This window comes from Gossypium hirsutum, chromosome A06, assembly GCF_007990345.1.
Source record: "Gossypium hirsutum isolate 1008001.06 chromosome A06, Gossypium_hirsutum_v2.1, whole genome shotgun sequence".
NCBI lineage: Eukaryota > Viridiplantae > Streptophyta > Magnoliopsida > Malvales > Malvaceae > Gossypium > Gossypium hirsutum.
In genome coordinates, this window is record NC_053429.1 from 29,799,200 (window position 1) to 29,827,011 (window position 27,812).

The 27,812-nt window shown below is 30.5% G+C and overlaps 2 protein-coding genes and 2 pseudogenes across 9 annotated transcripts; 2 read left to right on the top strand and 2 right to left on the bottom strand.

Annotated features, from left to right (window-relative positions):
* The first annotated feature begins 4,512 nt into the window (after positions 1–4,512).
* Positions 4,513–5,724, top strand: LOC121230492 (acyl-lipid (9-3)-desaturase-like; annotated as a pseudogene).
* Positions 5,725–6,306: 582 nt separating this feature from the next.
* On the top strand, positions 6,307–8,932 carry LOC121230493 (delta(8)-fatty-acid desaturase 2-like; annotated as a pseudogene).
* Positions 8,933–10,562: 1,630 nt separating this feature from the next.
* On the bottom strand, positions 10,563–13,967 carry LOC121230464 (probable leucine-rich repeat receptor-like protein kinase At1g68400). Its single transcript, XM_041115348.1, has 2 exons — positions 12,314–13,967; positions 10,563–11,347 (listed from the first exon to the last, which is right to left on the bottom strand). Exons 1-2 carry the CDS (start codon positions 13,551–13,553, stop codon positions 10,683–10,685), a joined length of 1,905 nt encoding a protein of 634 aa, XP_040971282.1. The 5' UTR covers positions 13,554–13,967; the 3' UTR covers positions 10,563–10,682.
* A 6,059-nt stretch (positions 13,968–20,026) lies between these two features.
* Positions 20,027–24,251, bottom strand: LOC107962854 (RHOMBOID-like protein 12, mitochondrial). 8 transcript variants are annotated; one of them, XR_005928524.1, is made up of 6 exons: positions 23,722–24,193; positions 22,640–22,759; positions 21,765–21,866; positions 21,265–21,320; positions 21,018–21,110; positions 20,027–20,235 (listed from the first exon to the last, which is right to left on the bottom strand). XR_005928524.1 is itself a non-coding variant. In XM_041115350.1 (5 exons), exons 1-5 carry the CDS (start codon positions 23,749–23,751, stop codon positions 21,095–21,097), a joined length of 324 nt encoding a protein of 107 aa, XP_040971284.1. In that variant the 5' UTR covers positions 23,752–24,193; the 3' UTR covers positions 20,027–21,094. The 8 variants fall into 8 exon arrangements, 2 of the variants coding, with proteins under 2 accessions (XP_040971284.1, XP_040971283.1); XR_005928523.1 differs by having other exon boundaries at positions 20,027–20,357; XR_005928522.1 differs by having other exon boundaries at positions 20,027–20,357; positions 21,018–21,320; positions 23,722–24,251.
* Positions 24,252–27,812: the final 3,561 nt, after the last annotated feature.

Here is a 27,812-nt window from a genome sequence, read left to right on the forward strand (position 1 = left end):
ATAGTGTGAAGTTGCTCTGACCAGCTTCCAACCAAAATAAGCTTCCGAATTACTATAAAAGATGGAAAATATCACAGAGTAAGCATTTAAGCTTAGTAAGTTCATATAACAAGGAAATTAACTTATCATTTAATCACATTTAAGGTAAGCATGCTAATATAACCAAACCAATTTGGCCAAAACCCTAAACGCATATCTTCAACATGTTAGCCATGTAACACTTTCCATAACCAAGAAGCATGGATGTGCATAATCACTAGGTAAGATTCACATACATGTATCATCCAACTAATATTTCAATATATCATGTAATATCATTTCCATGTAATTCAAGTATATACTTGTAATTGTTCATTTCGAACTCATATTGTTTCATATCAGAACTTTGCCCGTTGAACCATTTAAAATATCGTTGGATACATAGGTAGTACACATGAAGTGTACAAATCTGTAATCCGTCAATTCATGTACTTGTATGCTTATACAAGCACGTAAATTAGAAGCTCTTCCGAGCCATATAACGGGAAGCTCATGTGAGCTAAGTAACGGGAAGCTCATACGAGCTGTATATCGGGAAGCTCTTTCGAGCCAAATATCAATAAGCTTATAAGAGCCAAGTATCGGGAAGTTCAAGTGAGCTATGGTGTATCTACAACACATGCAGGATTACAACCATATTGGGAACATTAATGACATGTCATTTGTACCCTTCGAATATTTAAGGTTCAAACAGGACTTGATAATTATCGGATATGTGATCATAATTACACATGGAAATTTGTAAAAATCACACACAAAAATATTCAATTTAAAACATTTAAATATACAAATTAGTTACACGAACTTATCTTGATAAGTATATGTAGATACGAAGGCTACTAATCCGATACTTTTTTTTGCCTCGATCTAACTCCTTATTAGGTCTATTCGGATCTATACAAATGAATTTAACTCAATTTAATATAATTCATATTCAATTTAATCCAACACACATCTTTGGCAAAATTACTATTTTCCCCTGTACTTTAATTAATTATAATTTAGTCCCTAGGCTTGAAAAATGAAATTCATACAATTCAATCCTTATTCAAACCTAGCCGATTTTCATACATATCAATAGCAGCCCATTTATTTCAAAAAATTTAGAATTTTTCCATAAATTTTTCATCTTTTCAATTTAGTCCCTAATTGATAATTTTATCAAAATTCTTTTTATAAAAGTTGTTTATCTAACAACAACTTTTTATTTTTTTATCATAAAACTTCAAAATTCAACTATACTCATCCATAGTAAAACCCTAATACTTTAATGGTTTTGCAAATTAATTCCCGAGATAGTTAGATTAAGCTATTACGATCTCGGAAACATAAAAATGATTAAAAATGAGACTAAAATAATACCTAATTAAGCCAAATAAGTTTGCTAGAACTCAAGCTTCCATGGCTAGGTTTCCATATTTTTTATGAAAGATGATGAGAATGAATGATAATAATAATTATTTAATTCAATTATCATCATTATTTTATTAACTTTCCAAAATTAACCTTACTAATTTATTAAATTTTCAATTATGAATAATCATTCTTATCTACTAACTACTCTAAATGGTCTATTTGCTATATAAGGACCTCCAATTTTAAATTTCATAGCTATTTGATACTTTTAGCTACTAGATTTAAATTTTCACTCTTATTTAGTCCTTTTTATCAAGTTAGCCATGTAAACGGTAAAATTTCTTAACAAAATTTTCATACAATATTTCTATTTTACTATAAACCATAAAATAATATTAAAATAAATTTTATTCTGACCTAAGATTTGTTATCTCTAAACCACTGTTCCAATTTCACTGAAAACGAGTTGTTACAAAAGTTGTTAATCCCAACTTTTTTTTTGGAGGTTTTAGCTTGACAAACTCTTAGGGGTGAGCAAAATTTGATTCAACTCAAAAAATCGAAAAAAGTTTGGATTTCGAATTATTCAAATAGAATTAATTGAGTTAATCGAATCAAATCGAGTTTGAATCGAGTTAAATTTTTAAATTCGAATAACTCGAATAATTCGAATAAACCAAATACCAAACCCTTTTTACTTCCCTCCTACCCAACGCTTTTCAAACCCTTTTACTTTTCCCTAAACCTCTAAAACTTTTTTCCTTTTACTTTTCTCCCAAAACTTTTAGGAATATTTGTCGAAAATACCATCAACATTTATGGGTTTTTGGATTTGAGCCCTTAACCTTTTTTTTTATTGACACTCTCAATGTTACGATTTTTTCGGAAACTAGTTTAATGTTAACAGGAAATGTGAGTTTACTATTAGTTAAATAGTAGGTCAACAAACTAGCCTATGTGGCATGCCACATAAACACAAATTACGTCATCTATAAAAAAAATCATTTTTTCCATCTTTCTTGTTTTTCTCTCTTTCTCTCTTCCCCTCTAGTTGTTATTACAGAAAAGAAAATATAGTGACCCAACACCACCATTTTGTTAAACAATTTGTCACCGTTGGTAGTTTCTAAATAAACCTACACAAACATTTGAGAATAAATCAATTAAACATAATAAGCTTCAAATCAAATGAGCATTGAAAGTCCGAAACCAACAAAACTAGTAAAAGGCAGTATAAAACAAAAGGAAACATGCAAGAAACAATCCCATCGTATAATTTTAGGGAGAATGGGATCAAATAAGTGAAAATGCAACTTTATAAGAAGTTCTGCTAAAATGTCAAAAGTTAAAAAAGGTTAAAACTATTAGCATGATTTATATACCTCTAAGCACCCAGAAGAAACAATCTCTAGAAATGGATATCTGGACTTATCATTAGAAACTGGTTGCTTTTGTTTATTATTAGAAACTTTACCACCACAAAAAATAGCAAGTGACTGCAATAGTTCCTTGAAGACCTTTGAGCACTAAACATCATTCAAACATGTTAGACTCAGCAAAACCCAAACTTGTCACTAAGTGCAAGGCACCAATGACCCTTTTAAGAAATCCCTAAAACCTAAAACATTACTGTGAAATTAAATCAAAACCCTAAAAAGCCATTTGTAAATCTTATGACTTGAAACCTTTGATTTCCCAAAATTTTATCACAAAGCAAAAAGAAACTTCCCTTTGTATTTGCAGACACTTGAAAATCCCTAAAAACCAAAGATGAAGAGTCCAAAATCTGAAGAAATCCCACCAACTTAGATGAAATAAACAAGGGAATCGAGAACCCGAATGAACAAAATTATCAAACCAGACAAAGATACTGAGAAAATTTCTTAGGAGGTAAATCCTTCAAAACAAAAAACGAAAAGTAAAAAAAAAGAATCATAAGTTTTTTTTTCTAATTACTGTGTTTTTTTTTATTTAACAACAACTAAAGGGGAAAAAAGAAAAAGAGAAGACGAAAGAAGATAGAAACAAAATGAAAAAAAAAATTTAAACAAATTTTTTTTAGATGATATCATTTGTGCTTATGTGACATGCCACGTAGGTTACTTTGTTGACCTATTATTTGACTTATGGTCAATTCACATTTCCTGTTAAAATTAAGTTGATTTTTGGAAAAATCGTAATGTTGAAGGTATCAATAAAAAAAAGATTAAAGACTCAAACCCCAAAACCCATAAACATTTAAGGTATTTTTAACAATTATCCAAACTTTTATTCCCCCTAAAAAAATTTACTCCCCTTAAACCCCCAAAATTTTTTTCCTTTTACTTTCTCCCCAAAAACTTTTACTTTTCCTAAACCCTAATTGTTTTTCGAATTTATGTCCACTATTTATATTATTGAATTAAATTTCACATTTTGTACTATTTATATTATTGAATTGTTTAATCATGCTAAATCTTTATAAATTTATGTTAAAATTGAATTACTGATAATGCAATAAAATATTCGTGTTAAAAATTTCTGTTGGTATAAATTTCACATTTTTCCTTTTACCAACCCCAAGTCACCAACCACCTGAAATAACCTTAATTGTCTTGTCTCCCACTAAGAAATTTTCTAGTTCAAAAGCAATCGGACTAAGGTTAAAATCCAACATTTTCTCAAGTAGCCCACCACTTGCTTTTATTTTCAAAAAGAACCTGCCAAATTAAAAAGCTTTTCAATTTAATACACAAGTCTCCCGCATAACTTAAGACTTTAACAAGTCCAAGTGTGACAAGATCGAAACCAGTAAACTAACATGCTGATTAATTTTTGAAATTTCTAAGATTCCAACAAGTGTCATGTTTCTGGTTGGTACAAATTACTCTTGGTTTTGTATTAAATTTCTATTTACTTTCGATTTTGCTCCAAATTTAGCCATAACAAATTTAATTTGAATATTTGAGTGTACTTTGCTATTCTTGTTGATTAATTTTCATTTCGACCTAGCAGTTACTAAGAGTAGGATCTTTTCTACTTTTTTCTAAGGATTAACAAATAAAATAGATGTTGGCATTAGCAGATATAATATATACAACTACTAAGAGTAGGATCTTTGTGTTGGTGGGATAACGAAATGGTTGGATTGAGCATAATTTAGGGCATTACCAAGTTAAGTCCACTAGGAAATTCAATAGATTTATTCATATCCTTACTGGGAATTGCCTTGCAGGGATCAACATTGGTTGGTAGAAATGGAACCACAATGCTTGTAATAGCCTTGATTTCAATCTAGATCTTCGAAGCTTTTTCATTCACTTACATCATATTTCTATGAAATGAATATGAATTTTGATTGTATTGTTAAGTTCTTGGTTAGTTACCAGCATTGGACATTTTCTATGTAATGTGCTTTGTTAGGATCAATCTAATCTATCTGTACAAGCTTCCATTTTTTTGTTATCTAAGAGAAAGGTACTACATAGGGATAGGGGTGAGAAAATTTTAGGGTTTATTGTGTTTTGGACATGATGCCAATTTCTTGTTTCTTGCTTACCAAATTGGGTGGTAGTTAGCTAACTTTACTATAATTAGGATCCATCAAACATGTTCATTTCCCATCAAACGTTTAGGTCGGACCACCTAGCGGGAATGATTAATTCGAGAAGCTAACCCATAAGACACCTAATGTATTGTGTTCAAATTGGATGGATTGATTCCATAGTGGTTTGCAATTCTAAATTGAACACTATTTATTTCCAAGGTTGCCTAAGTGCTATCTAGAGGTGATATAGGCTGGGTTAATTAGTCCGTAACAAAATTTTAGGCTCGTTTGATAGGCCCGACCTGAAAAATGGGCCTAAAATTTTACCCAAGCCCGACCCAAGCCGCCCGTATTAAAAAAATTATATCATTTTTATATAAAAGTAAATTTAAAAAATATTATTGATAGGGGCTAAAAGTAACATGTTTTTAGCCTCATTCTTAATGCGTTTTTGGGTGATTATTCGATGTTAATGGTGAATTGTATGCTCCTAATCCTTTAAATTCGTGTGTTTATACTTAGGAGAGCATTTGGGAGCAAAATGAGCTAAAAATGAGCAAAATAAGCTAAAAATGAGCAAAAACTAGATAATTGGAGCAAGGTATAAGGGCCACATGGGTTTAGACTATTCCACATGGCCATGTGGCTGTCTGTGTCGATTTCATGATTTGCACTCTAAACCTGCGAAAAAACACGATTTTTAGGTTTTTCAGGCATTCTAAAAAGTATATATGACAAAAATATGAAGAGATGAGAGAGCTGTCATAGAATACTTAAGAAAATAACTCAAAAAACACAATTGAAGTGGATTCTGAAGCAGATTTCCATCAAAATTGAAGATTTCCTTTTGATTTCTTTGGAGATTATTTGAGTTTCTTTATTTCTTGTGGTTATTTTATCTTTGGAATGTCTTTATTTGCAATCATGAACTAATTTTCTAAATACCTAGGAGAGATGAACCTTATGATGAATTTTGTCTTTTGATTTTTATTTTACGCAATAAATACTTAGATCTTGTTTTCAATAATGTGTGCTTAATTCTTGGTTTAATATTTCTAGACTATCTATCCATGTTTGATGTGCTTAAATCAAAGGAGGAATAGACCCTGTTTAAGAGTAGATCTAGGGTAATTGAGTGGAGTTACATGCAATCCTAGAAATAAGACAACGTAAATCTACCGAATTAGAGTCAAATCTAATAGAGGAATTCATAGATCGAGTTAAAGAGATAATAGGAGTTTTAATTAGAAATAAATTTCAATTAATCAACCTAAAGTCAGTTGCTTTTAATTGAAGAGAGATATTAGCATAATTTAGGGATTTCTATGGATCAACATACTAAGTGAAAAAATTGCGTAATTTAGATTGATAATGAGAGATGAAATTGCCTTGCAGGGATCAACATTGGTTGGTAGAAATGGAACCACAATGCTTGTAATAGCCTTGATTTCAATCTAGATCTTCGAAGCTTTTTCATTCACTTACATCATATTTCTATGAAATGAATATGAATTTTGATTGTATTGTTAAGTTCTTGGTTAGTTACCAGCATTGGACATTTTCTATGTAATGTGCTTTGTTAGGATCAATCTAATCTATCTGTACAAGCTTCCATTTTTTTGTTATCTAAGAGAAAGGTACTACATAGGGATAGGGGTAAGAAAATTTTAGGGTTTATTGTGTTTTGGACATGATGCCAATTTCTTGTTTCTTGCTTACCAAATTGGGTGGTAGTTAGCTAACTTTACTATAATTAGGATCCATCAAACATGTTCATTTCCCATCAAACGTTTAGGTCGGACCACCTAGCGGGAATGATTAGTTCGAGAAGCTAACCCATAAGACACCTAATGTATTGTGTTCAAATTGGATGGATTGATTCCATAGTGGTTTGCAATTCTAAATTGAACACTATTTATTTCCAAGGTTGCCTAAGTGCTATCTAGAGGTGATATAGGCTGGGTCAATTAGTCCGTAACAAAATTTTAGGCTCGTTTGATAGGCCCGACCTGAAAAATGGGCCTAAAATTTTACCCAAGCCCGACCCAAGCCGCCCGTATTAAAAAAATTATATCATTTTTATATAAAAGTAAATTTAAAAAATATTATTGATAGGGGCTAAAAGTAACATGTTTTTAGCCTCATTCTTAATGCGTTTTTGGGTGATTATTCGATGTTAATGGTGAATTGTATGCTCCTAATCCTTTAAATTCGTGTGTTTATACTTAGGAGAGCATTTGGGAGCAAAATGAGCTAAAAATGAGCAAAATGAGCTAAAAATGAGCAAAAACTAGATAATTGGAGCAAGGTATAAGGGCCACATGGGTTTAGACTATTCCACACGGCCATGTGGCTGTCTGTGTCGATTTCATGATTTGTACTCTAAACCTGCGAAAAAACACGATTTTTAGGTTTTTCAGGCATTCTAAAAAGTATATATGACAAAAATATGAAGAGAGGAGAGAGCTGTCATAGAATACTTAAGAAAATAACTCAAAAAACACAATTGAAGTGGATTCTGAAGCAGATTTCCATCAAAATTGAAGATTTCCTTTTGATTTCTTTGGAGATTATTTGAGTTTCTTTATTTCTTGTGGTTATTTTATCTTTGGAATGTCTTTATTTGCAATCATGAACTAATTTTCTAAATACCTAGGAGAGATGAACCTTATGATGAATTTTGTCTTTTGATTTTTATTTTACGCAATAAATACTTAGATCTTGTTTTCAATAATGTGTGCTTAATTCTTGGTTTAATATTTCTAGACTATCTATCCATGTTTGATGTGCTTAAATCAAAGGAGGAATAGATCCTGTTTAAGAGTAGATCTAGGGTAATTGAGTGGAGTTACATGCAATCCTAGAAATAAGACAACGTAAATCTACCGAATTAGAGTCAAATCTAATAGAGGAATTCATAGATCGAGTTAAAGAGATAATAGGAGTTTTAATTAGAAATAAATTTCAATTAATCAACCTAAAGTCAGTTGCTTTTAATTGAAGAGAGATATTAGCATAATTTAGGGATTTCTATGGATCAACATACTAAGTGAAAAAATTGCGTAATTTAGATTGATAATGAGAGATGAAATCTAAATAAATTCTTTCCTGGGTTTTGTTTCACTTCTTAATTGTTTACTTGATTATTTTCCTGATTTGTTCTTTGTCGTATTCATTAGTTAATTTTAGTTTTAATTGATCACTCGAATTTATTTGTTAAATAATATAAATACGGTAATTACTAGTACATTTAGTCTTCTTGGAAATGATATCTTTGCTCACTATAGCTATACTATTAATTGATAGGTGCACTTGCCTTAGTTAGATTTGTAGTTGGTTTACGACTGCATCAATAATACATCAAGTACACTAAAAACATTGAAATAAATGTTTCTTAACAAATTAAAAATAAATTAAAAAAAAGCCTTCATACTTAAATAACACTAAGATATATGCAACTTAACAAGCAAATATCTTTAAAATAGTAGCAAAATTAACAATAAAATAAGAATTATATAATATTCAAAAAATAACAACAAAAAGTAGTAATATAATAGTAAAATAACAGCAAAACAGTGAAAAAATAACAGTAAAACAATGGAAAAACAACAGTATTAAAATCCGGCCTATTTAGATTTTTCACTCAAACTCATTTTTCGGATCTATATTTTTATCTAAACCCTTCCACTTTTTGAGTGAGCTCGACCCAATCTATGATCAGGTCTAACGCTGGAAATTTTCCCCATTGGTCAAATAACCATGCAATAAACACAATTTACCGTACAATATTACATCCTTTTGGGAGGCTAATGCAATGACAATTGGGACTCTTAGATCAGCTGCCTTGCAGGCTAGGGATCTCAACAACCTAGTTGCAAAGAACTTGGTGTGGGAAGCAATTAACACACATGCAGACATTGAAGAAATATGAAAAGCTTTGTAAGTTTTGTTGAAAATGCATACTGATTTGTGTGGAGCACTTGAGCTTGCCATGTCTGTGGCTCGACTCTTGTTGATTGGATTAGATCTTGAAAATGCATACTGATTTGTGCTCAAATGTGCAAGCAGAGCACAAAAGTCTGATGTAAAATATTGCATTTGATTTAGTGATTTTATTTGTTGGTATAGTTTTATGAGACCATATGGTTCTTTCCCTATGATTGTTTTTATCTAAAAATTAAATTGATCCATTTAATAATAAAAAGATAAATTTGAATCAATCTTATAATAGAAGGACCTGACATATATTTTTATCCAAAAAAGATGTAAAGCTATTCCCACCGTCAATGCTTGGATAGTGCTTTAATAATTCTTGAAACAGCTGTAATCTCACATGAAAATTTGGAGATGTTTAGGTTTACTTCCTTCTTTACTTGGAAATATATGGTCTCACATGAAAATTAGACCAAATGGTCCAATCTCTGGGCTTAGTTAAATATAGGTGTGGTCCATCTTGGGATAAAAAGCAAAAACTCCATTTTCAGCTAAGATAATATATATTCTATATATAACAAGATTGATTTTAGTATCTCAATGCTATCTCAACTGACCAAAATACAACAAAACTAATAAAATCTTGAAATTAAAAAATTATTTGATGCAGTATTAATTGGATTAATGAAAATTTACAACTGCAGATGAAATATTACCATATGTCTTATGGAGTGACAAAACTTCACTTGCAACGGAGAGAATGATAACCCTTAAGAAAAAAAAATTACCTTTAAAACTTATCAATTTCCCAATTCTTCATTTGACTACAACTATTATTTATTAAATATTGAGTAAAGCGGTAAGATAGATTATATTCTTAAAAATAAAATATAAATTTAAATATCAGACATATTACAACTGTGAAACCGAAACATTAACATCAAATGAAAATGAAAAAAGTAAATAGTAAACCAAGTAATTTAGGCATGCCACATGGCACGAAAAGAAGTTGCTTAATATCAACACCCTACTCAATATAATCAAACTAGACTAGCATGCCTACATGACCAATCGGCTAACCACGTAAAAGATTCATATTGGTGAAGAATTGAAGCAGTGGACCAGTAGTTTTGGTCCACATCATATTGCGACTGGACCCAAAAGCCAGCCCATAAGGCATGCCAGAAGGCGACAACACCATGTGCAACTGTACCCCCTTTTTGTTCTTTTTATTTATTTTCATCCATTTTCGCTGCTTCTCAAGTTATTCTCCAGTCTGCAACACTAGTATTTAAGGCAAAATTCATAAAATCAAATCCTAATCATTTTTCTTTATGTTGACGCTCGGGGAATTTGTTCCTTCAAACAGTTATAATAAATAGATTTTCATATAATATATGAAATTAGTTTGATTTTAATTATTTTTAAAAAATTAATATGCCAGTATCTGTGGGGATACCAAAAGGGAGGGTGGAAGGGGAAGAAGGGACACCATTCATTGCCTCCTACCACCTTACTATTGTTTTTTTTTTTTAAATTGAGTATCTCACATTGTGGGCACAGTGTATTTGACTTAAATTTAAAATCTAGACAAATTCTTAAACGGAGAACCAAATCCTTACAATAATTTTTTCATATATAAAATTTAAATTAAAAATATTGATTAGAAGTATCAAATTCCTTATTACTTGATTCAATAAACATTGAATAAGTTAAAAATGCACTAACATTCTATTCAATAAAATGCTTGTAAATTTACATAGAGAAAATCAAATTTCATCAGAATCTTTCACCCTAAAAAAGAATCCCTTATCAATACTTACATTACCTAATGGAGCCCAAGATTTCTTTCCGAATGAGAAGGTGAAGAATCAGATGAAAAGTCATTCAAAATAGAAACCATCCGATTCCCACCATTTCTCCTACCTTGACCTCTAATATCTTCAATCATCCCATGCACCACGCTCATCTTAGGCCTATCTTTAGGCAACGTAGCCACACATAGCAACGCCACTTGCATTAAACCCACCATCTCTCTTTCCATCACCTTATCCCCCAACATCTCAAAATCAAACACTTCCCACCCCCACTCTTCTTTCCCCACGCTTTGCACCCACCTCACCAAGCTCATTCCGCTCTCCCCGCTCGCTGTTTTCCCCGACAATATCTCCAACAATATCACTCCAAAACTATACACGTCGCATTTTTGAGTATATTTTTTAAGGCTGGTGTCGTCACCGTTGTTGAGCATCAGCTCCGGGGCTTTGTAGTCGTCGTTGGAGGAAGATGGGGAATGTAGAACTTGGTGAAGACCGGGCTCGGAAATGCGGGCATTGCCTTGTTGGTCGACTAGGATGTTTGATGTTGAAAGGTATCCATGGAAGATCTTGTCCTTTTTGTAACTATGGATAAATACTAGTCCTTGTGCTGCCTCCGAAGCTATCTTTAACCTCCTACTCCAACTCAATGGCGTCCTTCCCGGTCCTCTGTTTCCTGCCAATCACAAATTCAGACAAAAGGAGTAGATTAACATACTAAAACAATCCCTTATACATATACATTTTGTTCTAATGACTATTTATTTATTATTTTTATTTCATGAAATTTCCTTTTAGAAAATTTTGAACACGCAACTTAAAAACCATTCTCAAAATTTAATTTTATTATTTCTTTTATTTTGATAAATTAAAATAGTTTTAATCACATATTAAATCTTTTAGGTATAATGACTTATTTGGCCCTTCAACTTTACAAAAAAAAAAACTCTCTATTTAATTTTTTACCTCTTTTAGCCTTTAAACTTGTGTTTTTTAATTAAATCACCTTAAAATAAATAGAAAAGACATAAATATAATTACTGCACGGATAACATATCCACGTGTATGTCACATCAACAAAGACAACATTAATTTTTTTCATCCATTTTAAGTGATATGACAAAAAGTGCAAGTTCAACAACTAAATAAGACAAAAAAAATTAAATTGAGAGTTAAAATAAATTTTTTATAAAGTTAGAGGGCGAAATAGGTCATTAGACCAATATTTTATTACTAATAATTTATAGTATATCAAATTAAAACATGACGATTAATATTATAGTTTTATTTTAAGAACTGAATTGATAATCGAATAAACTAGATCATTGATTCTCGATTCAATTAATTAAATTATTTAATTTAACAATAATTAAAAATTAAAAAAACCGATTACACAACTAATTTTTTATTTGATCAATTAATTCGATTCTAATTAACTTATAATAGCAGCTAAATTTTTAATAAAAACAAAATTAATAAATTTCACATTATTCATTAAAAATAAAAATAAATTTAAATTTTTAATAATATATCATCATTTAATTCACCTAACCTAAGGTGTATAATTTAATACAGTATGAAATGTAGGTTTGTTTTGATATATTAGACAAAAACATAAAAATGCAATAAATGCAATACTAACCATGCAAGAGAGAATGTAAGCTTCCATTTGATAAAAACTCGTAAACCAATAGCAGCTCGTCCTTGGAATTATAATATGCTATGAGGCCCACAATATTAGCATGCCTCAGCTCACCCATTATTCTCAGCCACCCATCAACATCCCTCCTCCGTCTCCTCTGCCGTACCCTTTTCACAACCACCATCTCGCCGCCGTCCGTCACCACCTTGTAAGTGGTCCCCACATTCCCTTTGCCCAACAACTCAGCCGAAGACTTCAACAAATCACCCACTTTTCTAAAGCCCTTGCAACCTTCTAACATCACCAGTTCCTCCGCCTCTATCTCCACCTCTCTGGAGCCGCTCCGCCTTTGCAATTTGGTGGTGGACCCACTTTTTGTTTCCATTGCTTCCGTTTGGGTTCCATCGGAGAAACACTTGTACTTGTAGCAGCACCACGTGATGGTCACCAGTGCAGCCATAACCGCCACCACGTCGACAGCGACGATCATAAGCACCACCCCATTGCTTAGCCTCTTGCTTTGGGAATGACGAATCTTTTGTTTTATGGTCGCGGGAAGGGCCGTCCGATTGAAACAATCGGACTGCAGAGGTTGGCCGCAGAGGTCCTTGTTCCCTTCGAAGGAAGAGACCGGGAAACGAGACATCCAAGCCGGAATGTCGCCGGAGAGTTTGTTTTCCGAAACGTTAAAATCGGACATGGAAGAAAACGAGGCAATCGAGTTGAGGGGGCCAGTGAAGGAATTGGACTCGAGGCGAAGAGTCAACAAGAAAGGCAACTGAGTCAACTTGGTCATCGGGATTTCGCCATGGAAATTGTTGTGCGAAAGGTCAAGACGGTGGAGCCGCCGGAGAGTGGATATTCCGACAGGGAATGTTCCGGAGAAGAGGTTTTGACGGAGGTAAAGATGCCTTAAGTAAAGCCACGAAGACAAGTTAACGGCAGAGGAAGAGAAAAAGCGGTTATTCTTAAGGCTGAGGAGTCTTAGGTAAGAAAGGTGATGCAGTGAGTGAGTTGAACCAGAAAGGTTTAGGTTCTCAAGAACGAGTCGTGTAACTCGGTGAGTGGAAGGGTTACATGTGACGCCATACCAAGAATCAATGCAAGGATTAGATGAGTTAACCCATGAGGAAAGCGAGTTCGAAGGGTCGAAAACAGAGTCTTTGAAGGACAATAAAGCGTTAAAATCAACACTGCATTGACCCAAAGAGAAAAACAAGAAGTAAATCATGAACAACATTTGTATAGCTTTAGCCGTTTCTGTTGCTCTGTAACTTATCCCGAGAAAAATGAGGAGGGAAAAAATCAAGGAGAGAATAAATAGGCGTTACAGAATGGGGAATTTGTGAGGCAAGTAGCCGTTGATATATGATGAGGAGAAGAAGAAGGTGACACGTGAGCAAGGAGCGTAGAACACGCGCGCGCTTGCAATAAAAACCAAACACGAGATTAGGTCAGGTTCGTGGTGATGCAATGAAGGGGCAGAGCATAGATGAAAAGGATTGCCCCGATTCTACACGCGTAATCTATACTTATAGACCATATTTGTTTTTACATAAAAATATTAAGAATCCAACACTGCTGAAATATATTGGGAAGAAATCAAGGACCCAAAAAATGAATTTAACCTAGTAAAATTCAAGCGCTCCAAAAACCAATTCCATAGTGGGGGATTAAGACTTGTTTGTAAATAATAGGAACTGCCAGAGGATTCCAGCAATTGCTGAAATAGACAACCTTATCCCTCACTTTCTCTAAGCACCACCAGAGCCTCGGATAATATATGTATATATTTTTTTAATCTAAGTTCTACTATGGAAGGTCCCTTTTTTCATTTTCTGGATTTCATATGTGCATGAGTCTGCCCGCATGAAATGTAAGAGAGTTTGGATAAAAATATAAGCTCAAAAAATAGGTTTAGGTAAAAAAATAAGTCTCATTTCGAGTAAGGCATTTTTAGCCGGGCCCGGCCCAGATTCACTACATGACAAAAATTTTTTTTTTTTAATATTATTTTCTTATTATTTTCTCCTTATTTTGCTACTATTTTATTATTATATTGCTATTATTTTGTTGTTATTATTTGAATATTGTATAAAACTTATTTTATTATTAATTTTTTTTTATTTTAAAGACATTTGTTAATTTTGTTATTATTTTAGAAACATTTGCTTGTTAAGTTGCATTTATTTTAGTGTTATTTAAGTATATATGTTTTTTAAAATTTATTTTCAATTTGTTGAGAAATATCTATTTGATGTTTTTAGTATTTTTGATGGTTTATATATATTTTAAAATAATATAAAAATTAATATGGACGGGCCGGGTCGGACTCGAGTTTTAACATTTTTATTTGGGTCGGGTTTGAGCAAAATTTTGGGCCCATTTTTCGGGCCAGACCGAGCTCAAGCCTAACAAACGGACCTAAATTTTTAGTTGGGCCTGACCCGGCCCATGCACACTTCTAAGTTTTAGCGTGTATGCAGAATTATATCAGCCGTCAAAATATTTGTTGACTAAGAGAGTTTTGTTATCATCCAAATAATAGGATGAGTTTGGATATCAATGAAAATATAATTATTAAAATAGTAGTTTTTTTGTAATTATAAATTTTTGGAATAATGATTTATTCAGTTTTTTTAATTTTATAAAAAAAGTAATTTTATATCTTTCTTTAATTTTTTAAATATTTATTATTTATCAAATTATCTCAAAATTGATGAAAATGTTAACCTGACAATCCACGTGGATTTCATCCATGTCAACAATCAATTAATTTTTTAAAATTTTAAAAATTTAAAAAATATAATTATTTTAAAAAAATTAAAATTATTTAAACAAGTATAAAAAGTATAATTTTTTTTTTAAAATTAATTAATTGTTACATCAGACTCTTGAACTGCCACGTGGATACCACATCAGGAAAGTTATCATTTATTTTTTGGTGATTTGACAAGTAATGCAAATTCAAGGACTAGAACAGGCGAAAATTAAATAGAAAGCTAAAATGATTTTTGTGTAAAGTTGTAGAACCAAATAAGTTATTATGCCTAAATTATTTTAAATCTTTAACATGTTTGACTCGCAGAATCTAATTACATTGTAACTCCTTTATCTCATGTTGGTATTATAAATTATAATTTCACAACTACATATTTTTAAAATTATTAAAAAACTGTTATAAAATAAAGAGAGATGGAGATAATAAAGAACAAAGAAAATATTAAAGTAATAGAGAATGTACTTTATTGATCAAAAGGGATGATTACAATGCTTCATCAAAGTCTCTATTTATAGGCATAAGAAGTATAATAGAAGTAGAGATCTATTCTAATAACTATTAGAATTTAAAGTATATTAAAACTTTATCTTGATCATGATGGCATCCACTTAATAAGATATTCATAATACTCCCTCATAGAAGTAGAGATCTATTCTAATAACTATTAGAATTTAAAGTACATTAAAACTTTATCTTGACTATGATGGACATCCACTTAATAAGATATTCATAACACTCCCCTTGGATGTCCATTGATAGATAATGTGTCTCGTTAAAACCTTATTAAGAAAAACCCTATAAGATAAAAACCTAATGAAGGAAAAAGAGTACACAATCTATAATACGCATAATATGCTGCCTCATTAAAAACCTTACCAGGAAAATCCAATAGGACAAAACCTTGATTAAAGGAAAAAGAGTGCAACGCGTATTTACTCCCCCTCATGAAAACATCACATATTTTCTCATATTCTACATATTCAATCTTGAATACTAGTTTTTACCATTCTTTTAAAAGTCACAAGTGAGAAAAATTTGGAAAAATATATTTTGATCTTTTCAGGAGATTCAACAATAATCATAATAAACTTTAATCATGCTTTTTTTTTTATAAAAACACAAATAGGTATTTTGGATCATTTTATAATCCTCCTTCAACAACTATTCGCTAAGTCGAATTTACCACATATGTTTAAATTATTTCAATTCATGTAAATGAATAATTTCTCGAGAATTTCAATATGCTTCTAGCATCCTAAATCCTTTAAGGGTGTTAATATAAACTTTACTATATAGCGATTCATAAAAAGTTGTAACAATAACCATTAGACGCAAGTTAAATCTTTTATGAATTGTCAATTTAATACTATATCTAAAGTTATTACACTCACTACAAAAGAATATTATATCTTTTCATAATCAATGCCAGGACTTAGCGAAAAACTTCATATTTTATTTTGCTTTTGCAAAACTACTTCAATTGCACCATCACTGGCTTTATACCTTTAGATATTTGTACTACTGGTCCAAAAACTCCACGAATTTAATTGTACTTGAGTTGCGTCTTTCTATTTTGATCAATTTATTCCATATTTATATTTCTCAATAAATTTATTTAAGATCTTCCTTTTATTTTATTATTTCAATAATAATATTGCATGCAAAATCATTGTCGACCACTTTAATTATTTGGTTCTACATTTTTTCGAATTGACATAACTTATCGAGATCTCTTATTTTCATTTTTTTAAATTCCAGTTTCAGGTACTTGAATCTCTTTTGGAGTTTTACTTATAAGTTATGTCTTGGGTCTCTTCTGGAGCACCTGCTTCCACTATATGACAATGTAGAAGAATTTTCATCTTTGGAACTGATCAATCTATTATTTATTCTAACTGATTGTCCTATTGGAATGCTAGTTCCAATTAAAATATTAACTTAGTTATTCTCATTAATTTTGTAAATACATCTGATAGTTAACTTGTAATGAGCTATCATTGTTGAGCTTCTAGTTCAAATTACTCTCCCCCTAACTCATTACAAGTTATTATTTCTCTCCCCCTAATATCAAGAAACTATCGAATCAAAATTGTAATCACAAATCATGTCATAATTGAATCTCAAATACATTCAAAACATCTAATAATACATATTCCCAACTTTCTTTAAAGATTCACTCATATTTGTGGGTTGTGGTGGAGCAATTAGAACATATACGCATACAAAAAAATTCAAATATGAGAAATATTTAGATTTTGATCAAAAACCAATTGTAATGGAAAGTATCTATAACTTATTGGCTTGATGCGTACAACACGTAAATCAACATAATCTCATGTTGAAATAGAAAGTTTAGTTCTCATAAGTAATGGTTTAAACATTAATTAGAGGTGTTTAATCAATAATTTCTCTAAACCATTATGCACAAACTTTTACAAAGTTTTTCAAACTCAATCAATAAAAGACTGAGATATAAACTCATCAGTATTAGCAAGATGAATTGTCTTTATTGCATGATTTGAAATTAATTATTTAAACAAGTAATCTTGCAAATGACAGGTTGCAAGTTGATAATACATACGTGTTTATTTTGTAGATGCATCTACAAAAATCATATAAAACCATCGACATGGTGGATGAATAGGCCTATATTCATTTTAGAAATGCAAGACATTAAATCTCAACTTTAGCTAGTGAGTTTCTAATAACCAAATTTTATTGAGAACAAGCAACAAATGAAAATTCTTTAAATTAAAGAATCTTCTGGTTTTTTAATAGATGTCCATATGAATTCTCAATTAATTTTTGCATCATATACTATCCAGGATGATCTAACTGGTTGCGCCAAGTAGTAAACACATTTGTATTAGTAAACTTCTGGTTTACTTTAACATGTGTTTCAATTATAGTAAATTGTAACAAATTGATAATTTTATTATCATTCCTTTTAATTTTTATCCACATATAAGTACTATTGTGACATTTACTACTGGAAATGTCTAAATCAATATGAAGTCTATAATGCCACCAAGTCAATAAATATATTTTTCAAATAATTATATGCAGTATTTGCTTCAACGAATATGCCAAAATCTTCAAATGCCCAAAAATCTATTAGTAGCAAACTTTGAGAGTGGATCTTATTTTTCAAGTGTACAATAAGTACATAACTAATGACTTTTCATAAATAAATTTTTTTTCTTGCAAGTTCTCATTAGCAATATTTTACCACATAATTTTAATTGATAACTTATTCTGAATATTGTAGAGTTATACTCACAGTTTAAAAAAAAATTGCAACTTTAGGTCACTGCAGCAAAATAGGTTTTTAGCGGCGTTTTTTTTGCCCTATAGCGGCTTTTTATAAGCGCCGCAAAAAATGCCGCTATAGATAACACCGCTAAAATTTGAAAAAACGCCGTTAAAGAACATGACCTTTAGCGGTGCTTTCCCCAAAAACGCCATTACCTATGGCAGCCTTGGAAACCTTGAGCTCTCCCTTAAGCTCATTAATCATATCGAGCTCCCCTTTAAGCTCATTGATCTTCTCCTTCAAAGCTGTTACCATAGCCTTGAGAGCATCATCCTTCCTATCCAGCTTATTTTCTGAGGAACCGATAGTATCCTACACATATTCCTTAAGTTGCTCCTGCATAGTCCGCAACCCATCAATGAGTCTATCATCGACATCGCCAATCCTTTCCTTGACGTCCTCTATAGACTCCTCGAGAATGACGACTCGATCCTCCAAAGTTGACAACAAGTCCCTTAATCGACTTGCTTTTCTGGCCCTTCCTCGGGTCTCCATTGGCTCATTCTAACCAACAACTTCTTTCGACATCCCAACAGTGCCTTCGAACCAACAGCTCGGATACCATTTTTCACGGGGCTAGACCTTTTGTCTCGCAATCCGTGCGGCCTTAGGCGATTTGCTCGTCTAAACTTGCCCAAGTCATCCTTTACTCGAATGAGAATTCCTTAAGAACTCCTTCAAGGCACCAACTCATACAGCGGAAGCAAACTTATGCCAAAAGAAGCTTATAAGAACAACAGAAAGCCACAGAAAAGATCACACACAAGATGTTTGAGTAAATGCTCTCAGAACTCTATTACTTTTAAGAATTTTCAAATACAGTGGATGATTTACAAGTGAGGGGGAGGCTCTCTATTTATACTTGAGCTCCCCCAAAATTGACGGACAAGATACATTCACATCGACGGACGAGATTAACCATATCCCATAATTTAAGGGATTTACAAGATATTTCCATATCAAATCCTATCTAATATTACAAGATATGGTTCTCTCTATCTTTAAGATTAGTTACCATAGTTGCCTAAGTTTCCATATCTTCGCTATCGGGCCAACCAGGCTTCAATCTGATAGGTTTCTCCATCAGTTCCTTGAATCGGGCCAGTTCTCGTGGGCTAAATGATCCCCATCTTATCGACAGACCTCCATGGGGCGCATCTTGGGCTAAAGAACATGACATTTAGCCGCGATTTTCCCACAAACGCCATTAAAGAACATGACCTTTAGTAGCGCTTTTCAAAAAACGCGCTAAAGAGCATAACCTTTAACGACGCTTTTCCCACAAACACTGCTAAAGAACATGACCTTTAATAAAAAAAAATATTTATTTCTATGATAAATATTTTATTTTATTTTATTTTTGAAATTTGAACGTCAAACTATATATTTTTAAGGATAAATAAAAAAATACTATTTAGATTAAATTTTTATAAAAATTTTAACTTTAAAACTAAATATAAAAATTGATGAATTTAAATTTAGAATTTAAAATAATAAATTAATAACACAATTAAAATCTAAAAGTTAGAACTCAAGTTATCTTAAATATTAAAATAAAAATAAAAATATAGAATCAAAACTAAAATAAATAATAAAAATTAGATTAAATATAAAAATATAAATAAAATACAGCAAGCCATTTACTAAAAGCAAGTCCAAATACAGCATCTTGTTTCCGAACCTAAACAACATTGAAGATTGGAAATTTGGTCTTTTATAAAAGACAAATTGCTAAGTTTTGAACTAAGAATTCTAATATCTCAGAGGACAATGCAAAGTTTAAAGCTTCATAAACTACACTATCATCAGGACAAGATGCCAATGAACCTACAAACAGAGGGGAAAAAATATTATAGATTTGAATAATCTGCAAGTGTCTAAAGGATTTTTGTACACTGCTCTAGTCTATTAATGTAGAAGTCGTTGGAAAGGCTGTACATAATATGTACCTACAACATACAAAATAATGTAACGTGAAACCCAAATCCGTTAACTACAAAATTGCAGGAAAAGAGAGAACAACTTAATATTTCGGTTAATTTGGTTGGTTTTCGTTAACGAAACAAAATTAACCTTCAAAAAATATCAGAACAAATCAAAATCTAGAAGCACAATACAATAAAGATATAAAAGTTCAAAATTAATCACCATCAGATGTTAAATTAAAAAATACTAAAAGTTCAAAACAAATAAAATGAAGGTATAAAAACTTAACAGGACTAATCCTAACTAATAACCAAAATAACATTTAAATATCAAATTTTCTTAAAATCTCTTCTGTTAACCAAACTGAATTTTTTATGGTTAACCAACAAATTGAATTTGGTCAGCTAATTCAGCTAAAAACAAAAGAATATTAGCAACAAATTATAAATTGAATTTCAGGACCATGTCAAATTTTCATAGAAAACTTCTAGTCAATAAAAATTTTGAGAAAGCAGTTTAAAAACTCCAACACTCAAATAAACTACATATGAAAACTACATACAAATTGTTTAAGTTAAGGATTGATGTATCAGTATCTTAACCTCAGTTTTCTTCAAGTAACCAAGTTACATACACTTAACACCTCAAACAGATTATGAAGGTATAACCTTGTAATGACTTACCTTGATTGCAGCACCAAAACATGACTTAGTGGTTGTACTACTCTGAAACATTGTTGGGATATTTTCAAGCAATAGTTCTAAATGCTGGCGGCACTGAATCCTCGGAACAAAAAAACAAAGTCAATACAAAATACTCGAGAGGCCTTAAATATGACATCGTAGTAAATTAATAATTAAGAAACTCCAACTGGTATAAGAAAAAAATTCTCATATATTAAGAATTGGACTCAGAAAGCTGGATGATAACATCTGTTTCAAGAGGGCATAGATGTCTTGTTTGTCAAGAACGATAAGCATCAATGGCTGCAAAATTTAAGACATCAAAATCAGCTAACATTTTCAAGATGTTCTTCAGTAGATAAAATCAGAGAAAAAGATCATTTAAAAATTAAATGCAAAGAGCTTTTAGTGATCAATAAAATTTGGAAATGGACAATGCATTCTTGATTTATTGAAAATAAAATCTCGATTTCCAGAGACAGAAACAACTAAAAGAGGAAGATGGACCAAGTGAAATGGTCTCTTCAAGTAAACCATGAAGGTTAAACAAAACCTTCTCACAGCAACCCCAATCCCCCCATGTAATGTGGGTTCACAAACACATTTGACACGTTATTAGCACCATGTTTCTTTCTATCCCCACCGACCAAGAAAGGGATTTTGAGATTAGTCAAAGCAATTACTGTTTGTTACCATCCCAAGTAAGAGAGGGTAGGAATTTAGATATTTCTTGCAGCATCATGGTACCTTAGCCAAAAATGCATGGTGCACCAAGTAAAACACTGAACCACCCATTGCCCCAGCTAGAAACAACCTCAGCAAATATTCAGGTCCAAAGATTCTTCCAATCTGCACAATGAAAAGTAATAAGCAAAGAAATTAAAATGGTTGGTGATTAAAGGAGATAAATAAAGGAGCAAAGGACTAGGAGGAAAAACAATGCAGACAGAGCATATAAAAACACAAAAATCAAAATGTAGCAATCTTGGTTGTAACATGAATTAAATCCCCTAAGTCACGAGAGTAACACAGAAATGCCATGCCATGATACTTATGTCGTAAATTAGAAAGAATGAAATATATTGAATTTCAGACTAAAGCATTGAGATAAAACAAGTTTCAGTGTTAGACCATAAAATGATGATTCTACTTTCCTAGTATCCAGTTTAGGCATCACAATCTCAAGGCAAGGATGATGGATATTAGATTGGATAATTGATCCTGATTAGGTAGTCTGAAATAGTACTCTCTTTAACATAAGTTTTCTCTTACAACGCAAAGGTAGAAGGACTTTCAGGGACAAATAATAATGCAGTACATTAGTCACACTAGATTAAAAGGCAGTTAGGGAAATGTTAATGTTACAAAGTATACAGCTTATTACACTATTGGGATTAAGCCACCACAAACCATGTTTTATAAAACGATGCAAGTTTCCAATCAATTTATAAATTCTAGAATAAATACTTGACTCTCAATTATTTGCATACAAAGAAGTTAAAAAAGCACAAGTATATAAGGTAGATATCATTACTTAAAGATCGAAAAGAAGCAATTTGTAAGACCTAAAAACTAATAAGAAAAGAAGTAGCAACCAAAATAAAAGATTTCAACAATCATACATTATATCCAAAAAAATAAAGTCTAATCATGTTAGACACAATGTGCTCAATATCAATATGACTAAAAGCTGAAGTGATCAGTGTATGTAAGCGTCCACTTTTAAAATTGTCCAATGAAACCTGCCCATAACATCAAATAAGTTAGGAGAAAATAAAAATAAAATAAAAGGGAAGTAAAAGATGAACTTCTGAGAATACCTAATCCTGAGCAATATCCTATTAGCAAGCATTATCCCCCAATACATGCTTACAACCAAGGGCTATCTCCCACTAAATGTGCTTAACTATTATATTAGATAAGAAAAAGGATAAAACTAACATTTAAGGACAATAGATTAAAATAGTGGTGTAATAGAAATAAGACTACTATTTAGGGTTCCTCCATTTTTGTACCTAGAAAATCGGATTTAAACTAGAAAGTATATGTACAGGAAATAGGAATTTGGAGATTGGTTGATGATTGTCTGTTCAATATGCATACTGAACATTAGAAAAATGACTGAACTGCAATGAAAGACTGAAACAATTAGTTTTCTATGCTAACTTTGTTTGATAAATACAGCTGTAGCCAATGCTAATAACTTAATTTTATCACTTGAGCACAAAGGTAATTTGCCCACATCTTAATCATTCGTACACCATAAGACCAATTGTTCATAAACTAGAAAGCATGAAATAAAACGAAATGCAGCCCAGAAAAGGCCACACCTGCTTGCAGAGGTATTGCAAGATTTTGAAAATTTTCCCAGAAAAAAGGAAAGAAAGTAAACCTACTGTGATTCTTAGGTTTTGATTGATTTTTTTATTGAGTCCTCCATGAGAGAAACTATCCATGTCAATAACAAAGCTATCGGGTTTATCAGCTGTGTATTGAAACCCACTTATATGATCCAAAACTGAGATTTTTTGTGTTGAAATCTCATTGGAAGATGCCAAATCATATCCCCAAATTCAAAGATAAAATTTTTTTCTAGGATTTATATTAGAAATGAAACGATTGATTATGATGATGAAAAAAAAAAACCTATTGAACAGTAAATAAGGGGAAAAAAATGAAGAAAACCTAGAGATATTATACTTACCAACTTGGGATTTTCCGTCAAGTCCAACATTTTCTCAGGAAAATGAAATGAAGAGGTAGAATTAAGACTTTATAGAGCGTCAACGATTGCGTATCCAATTGGGTAACTCTTTAAATCAAAATTTCAAAACCACTTGATTGTAGATAAAATGAAAGAAAGAAAAACAGAGACACCCTCTAAAATGGTGAAGAAAATCTTCCAAACACGAATAAAATATTTTCTTAGAAACCAAACAAATCTCGTGATTTATACACAAAAGAACAAAGACTGATGCTTTTTTAAATTCAAAATATTGTATTTGGGTATAAAGGTTGAAGCTTTAACTGATATATGTTGCAGAGAGATTTAAAATAAAAAAACACATAAAAATCAATGACGGAAGGAAATTTGAAATGGGAATTTGGTTAAGATGAAGGGAAAAAATAATTTTAGGGGAAAAAATTAGAGGTTTCAGGGATGGGGAAATTTGGGGATAAAAGAGCGCGATTTTTTAAGTAAAATAATTTTTTGTGGCATTTTTTTAAAAACGCTGATATTGTGTTTTTTTTGGTGTTTTTATGAAAAACGCCGTGAAAAATTATTTAATTTTGAACAAAACGACATCGTTTTGCTCTACTAAAAATTTTTTATTTTGTCTGCTAAAAATTATTAATTACGTGATTTTATAAAACATTTATTATTATTATTTTTTATAAATTGGATTTTTATAATAAAAAAAATAAGTACTCTTAAAATAAATATCATATATTTTAATAAGAAAATAAATGATTAAATGACTGTAATTAATTATTAAGTTAGAATTATCCAATGTAAGCAATCAATTTCTCACATATCAAATTTATATTAAAGATTGAGATGTTAATCATGATTTTATATTATTCTTTTCTGATCTAATCTTCATTTTATTAGAGATATTTCTTTCAAACTAAAATATAACTATTTTGCTAGATGTTCGATGTGGAATGATTTTAGTTTTTGTATTTCATTTTTATTTGTTATAAATCTGTTACTTTATTTTATTTATTTATCAATGCTTTTTTAAATCTAATATTTAAATATATCAAATGGTTTAGATTAAATATTTTTAAATATAAAAGCATTAATTGATTGTATAAAATTTAATCATTTATCAAATCTCAAGTAAACCTTAAATCCTAAACCATTTAATATATATAAATTTTAGTTGTTATCTCTTAAATAATTTAAACTATAATCATAATTGTAATATATTAAAATTAATATTATCTCTTTTAAAATTATATAACAAATTATTTAATATATAAATTATAAAACACTTATTACTCTAAACCCTAAACCCTAAACCCCTATCCCCTAAATCCTAAATTATAAAACATATCCCATAAACCTTAAACTCCTAACATCTAAACCTTAAACCCAAACCCTAAAACCATAAACCATAAACCATAATCCCTAAATCCATAATCCATAAACCTTAAAATAGTACTCTTAAACCTTAAACCCTAAACTATATACCATAAACCCTAAACTATAACAATAATTAATTTTTTTTTCATTTTTAACAAATATTTTTCTATTTTTTTACTTTCAAATTTTTCTACGTGTCATTATTTTTTTCTGAAGAATTCAAATATTCAATTAAAAATAAATTGTATTTTAATTAATATAAATAAATCGGTTAAATAATAAATAGACAGATAAATTTTTTTGAGGCGTTTTTGACAAAGTGTCGCTAATGCCACTAAAGCTCAACGATGGTGTTGTGCTTAATTTTTTTTCGGCGTTTTTCAAAAAGCGCCGCTAATGGTCAACCTATAGCGGCTTTTTTAAAAGCGCCGCTAATGCTCGATCTATAGCGGCGTTTTTCAAAAAGCGCCGCTAATGCCACTAAAGTTGAGTGTAAATTTTTTTGCTGAAGTTTTCAAAAAGTGCCGCTAGTAGTCGAGCTATAGCGGCATTTTTTGAAAAGCGTCGCTAATGCTCGATCTATAGCGGCGTTTTTCAAGAAGCGCTACTAATGCTCGATCTTTAGCAGCGTTTTTTATCCAAACACCGCTAAAAACCTGTTTTGCTGTAGTGGGTGCATCAAACCATAATAAGCTTTAAATAGAATTATCATATTCTATTGCTCATAGATCTTTCACAATCAAATATTTTGCTTTCAACCCTTTAATAGGGATGATGGCAAAAGAATATCACAAAGATTATAAATTAGTAACTCAACCCCCTTTATTTATTCATATGAGATATAATATTTTCCTCATTCACAATCTTAATATGAGATCCATTTTAAATATCTTTTAAAACCAATGGATTAACCATCACAAGATATTATTATATTAGCTCTTCTAGAGCTTTCGACTAATTTTGTACTATCAAATCTTGGAATAATATTTGTTTGTTTTAGTACAAAATTAGATAAATACTTTCTATCTAAAATGATAGAATTTATTACTACATTCTCATATTCTTCCTCAAAGAATATTAACAGAAACAAAATATTTGGACATGTGCCATATATGTGGCCAATAATTTTTCATATCACATTGATAACATAAGTTATATTTACCCTTTAAAGAGTTATCTTGAGAACTCTCATTGTTCTCTTTTTTATTACTATGTTCCCACTTTCAGCGGTCAATTATTATATATTTAATTTTCTTTATTTTTACATTCACTTCGGAGAATGCAACAAATCTAGTAGGGCGAACTTATAAATATCCCAATAGATTCTTTATTTCATAATCACCATCGCAAAAATGCGTGGATTTTAAATCATAATATATCTATTAATGTTGTCATGATTAGTCTCTAATTATAATAAGCATGATAAAATAAATAAAATATAGTAAAATATACCTGAAGATCTTTAACATCATCATCCTCACCATGATCCATTATGAGATTAAACTTTCAACATCCTAAAGATGAAGTTGTAAAGGTGAAAGTTTAGGATGAAAGAGGAATTGGATTTGGAGGACGACTTCGAAAGATTTTAAAAGAAAAGAAAATAGAGAATCATCGTGCTGATAACGTGTTATAAAATAAAGAGAGATGGAGAGAATAAAAACAAAGAAAATATGAAAGCAATAGAGAATGTACTTTATTGATCAAAAAGGATGATTACAATGTTTCATCATATTCTCTATTTATAGGCATAATAAGTATAATATAAGTAAAGATCTAATTCTAATAACTATTAGAATTTAAAGTACATTAAAACTTTATCTTGATCATGATGGACATCCACTTAATAAGATATTCATAATAAAAACAACATTATTTATGATAAAGATATATAAATAAGCTTGAGAAGAAATTAGTTAAACAAGTGAAAAACTTAAAATCAAATTATTGTATATGATTATATGAGAATCAACAAGAAAAATAAGTATCACGTACATATTTATCTAAATACTCTAACATTTAATATTTGTTGAGTTATGTCTTCTCTAACATTAAACATATACTTATTGTCATCATAAGTTGGTTCTTGACCACATATAAATATATAAAAATAAATATTGTGTAATTTATTTAAAATTAGTATAAATAATTTATAATAAATGTTATATAATTTAATTAAATATTTAGTAGGCTAAAATATATAAGAAGGTATCTTTGTTAATAAAAAATTATTATTTTTGAATGAGATTTATAAAATAGCATATAACTATATTTGATAAAAAAATATAAGTTAAAAAATTAGAATATTATTATTGTTGTTTAAAAATAACTTCTTAAACTTAAATGATATAGAGTATGATTGGAAAGATATAAGTAACTAGATTTAAGTGTAATTATTTATAATTACTCACCTAATACTTCAATTCTCTCATTTTCCCTAAGAATTGAAGAGTATAAGTAGAGTGTTTCAATTACACCTCAATTCAATAAAACCTCCAATTGTTGTAATTACCTAAAACATACCATACATATGCAATTATAAATAATTACATTTAAATCTAGCTATTAAATGTATTTTCAAACACACCACCTTCATAAGCAAAACTTAGATGATTCTTCATTCAAAACAATAACCATGATATGGATAGAAAGGAATTATATTCAATGTTTCTGTAAAAGGGTGAAACAAAAAAAAAAGGTTTTTG

Excerpts from the sequence above, each read along its gene's own strand:
- LOC107962854 (XM_041115349.1), bottom strand. The coding sequence starts at position 23,751 with ATGTTGGACTTGACGGAAAATCCCAAGTTG. Across the intron at positions 21,867-22,639 it reads TTTATTTTTTTGGATATAAT|ATTGGAAGAATCTTTGGACC; the intron begins GTATGATTGTTG and ends TTCATTGTGCAG. Across the intron at positions 21,321-21,764 it reads ACCATGCATTTTTGGCTAAG|CCATTGATGCTTATCGTTCT; the intron begins GTACCATGATGC and ends TAAATTTTGCAG.
- LOC121230464 (XM_041115348.1), bottom strand. The coding sequence starts at position 13,553 with ATGTTGTTCATGATTTACTTCTTGTTTTTCTCTTTGGGTCAATGCAGT. Across the intron at positions 11,348-12,313 it reads CTTACATTCTCTCTTGCATG|GAAACAGAGGACCGGGAAGG; the intron begins GTTAGTATTGCA and ends TGTGATTGGCAG.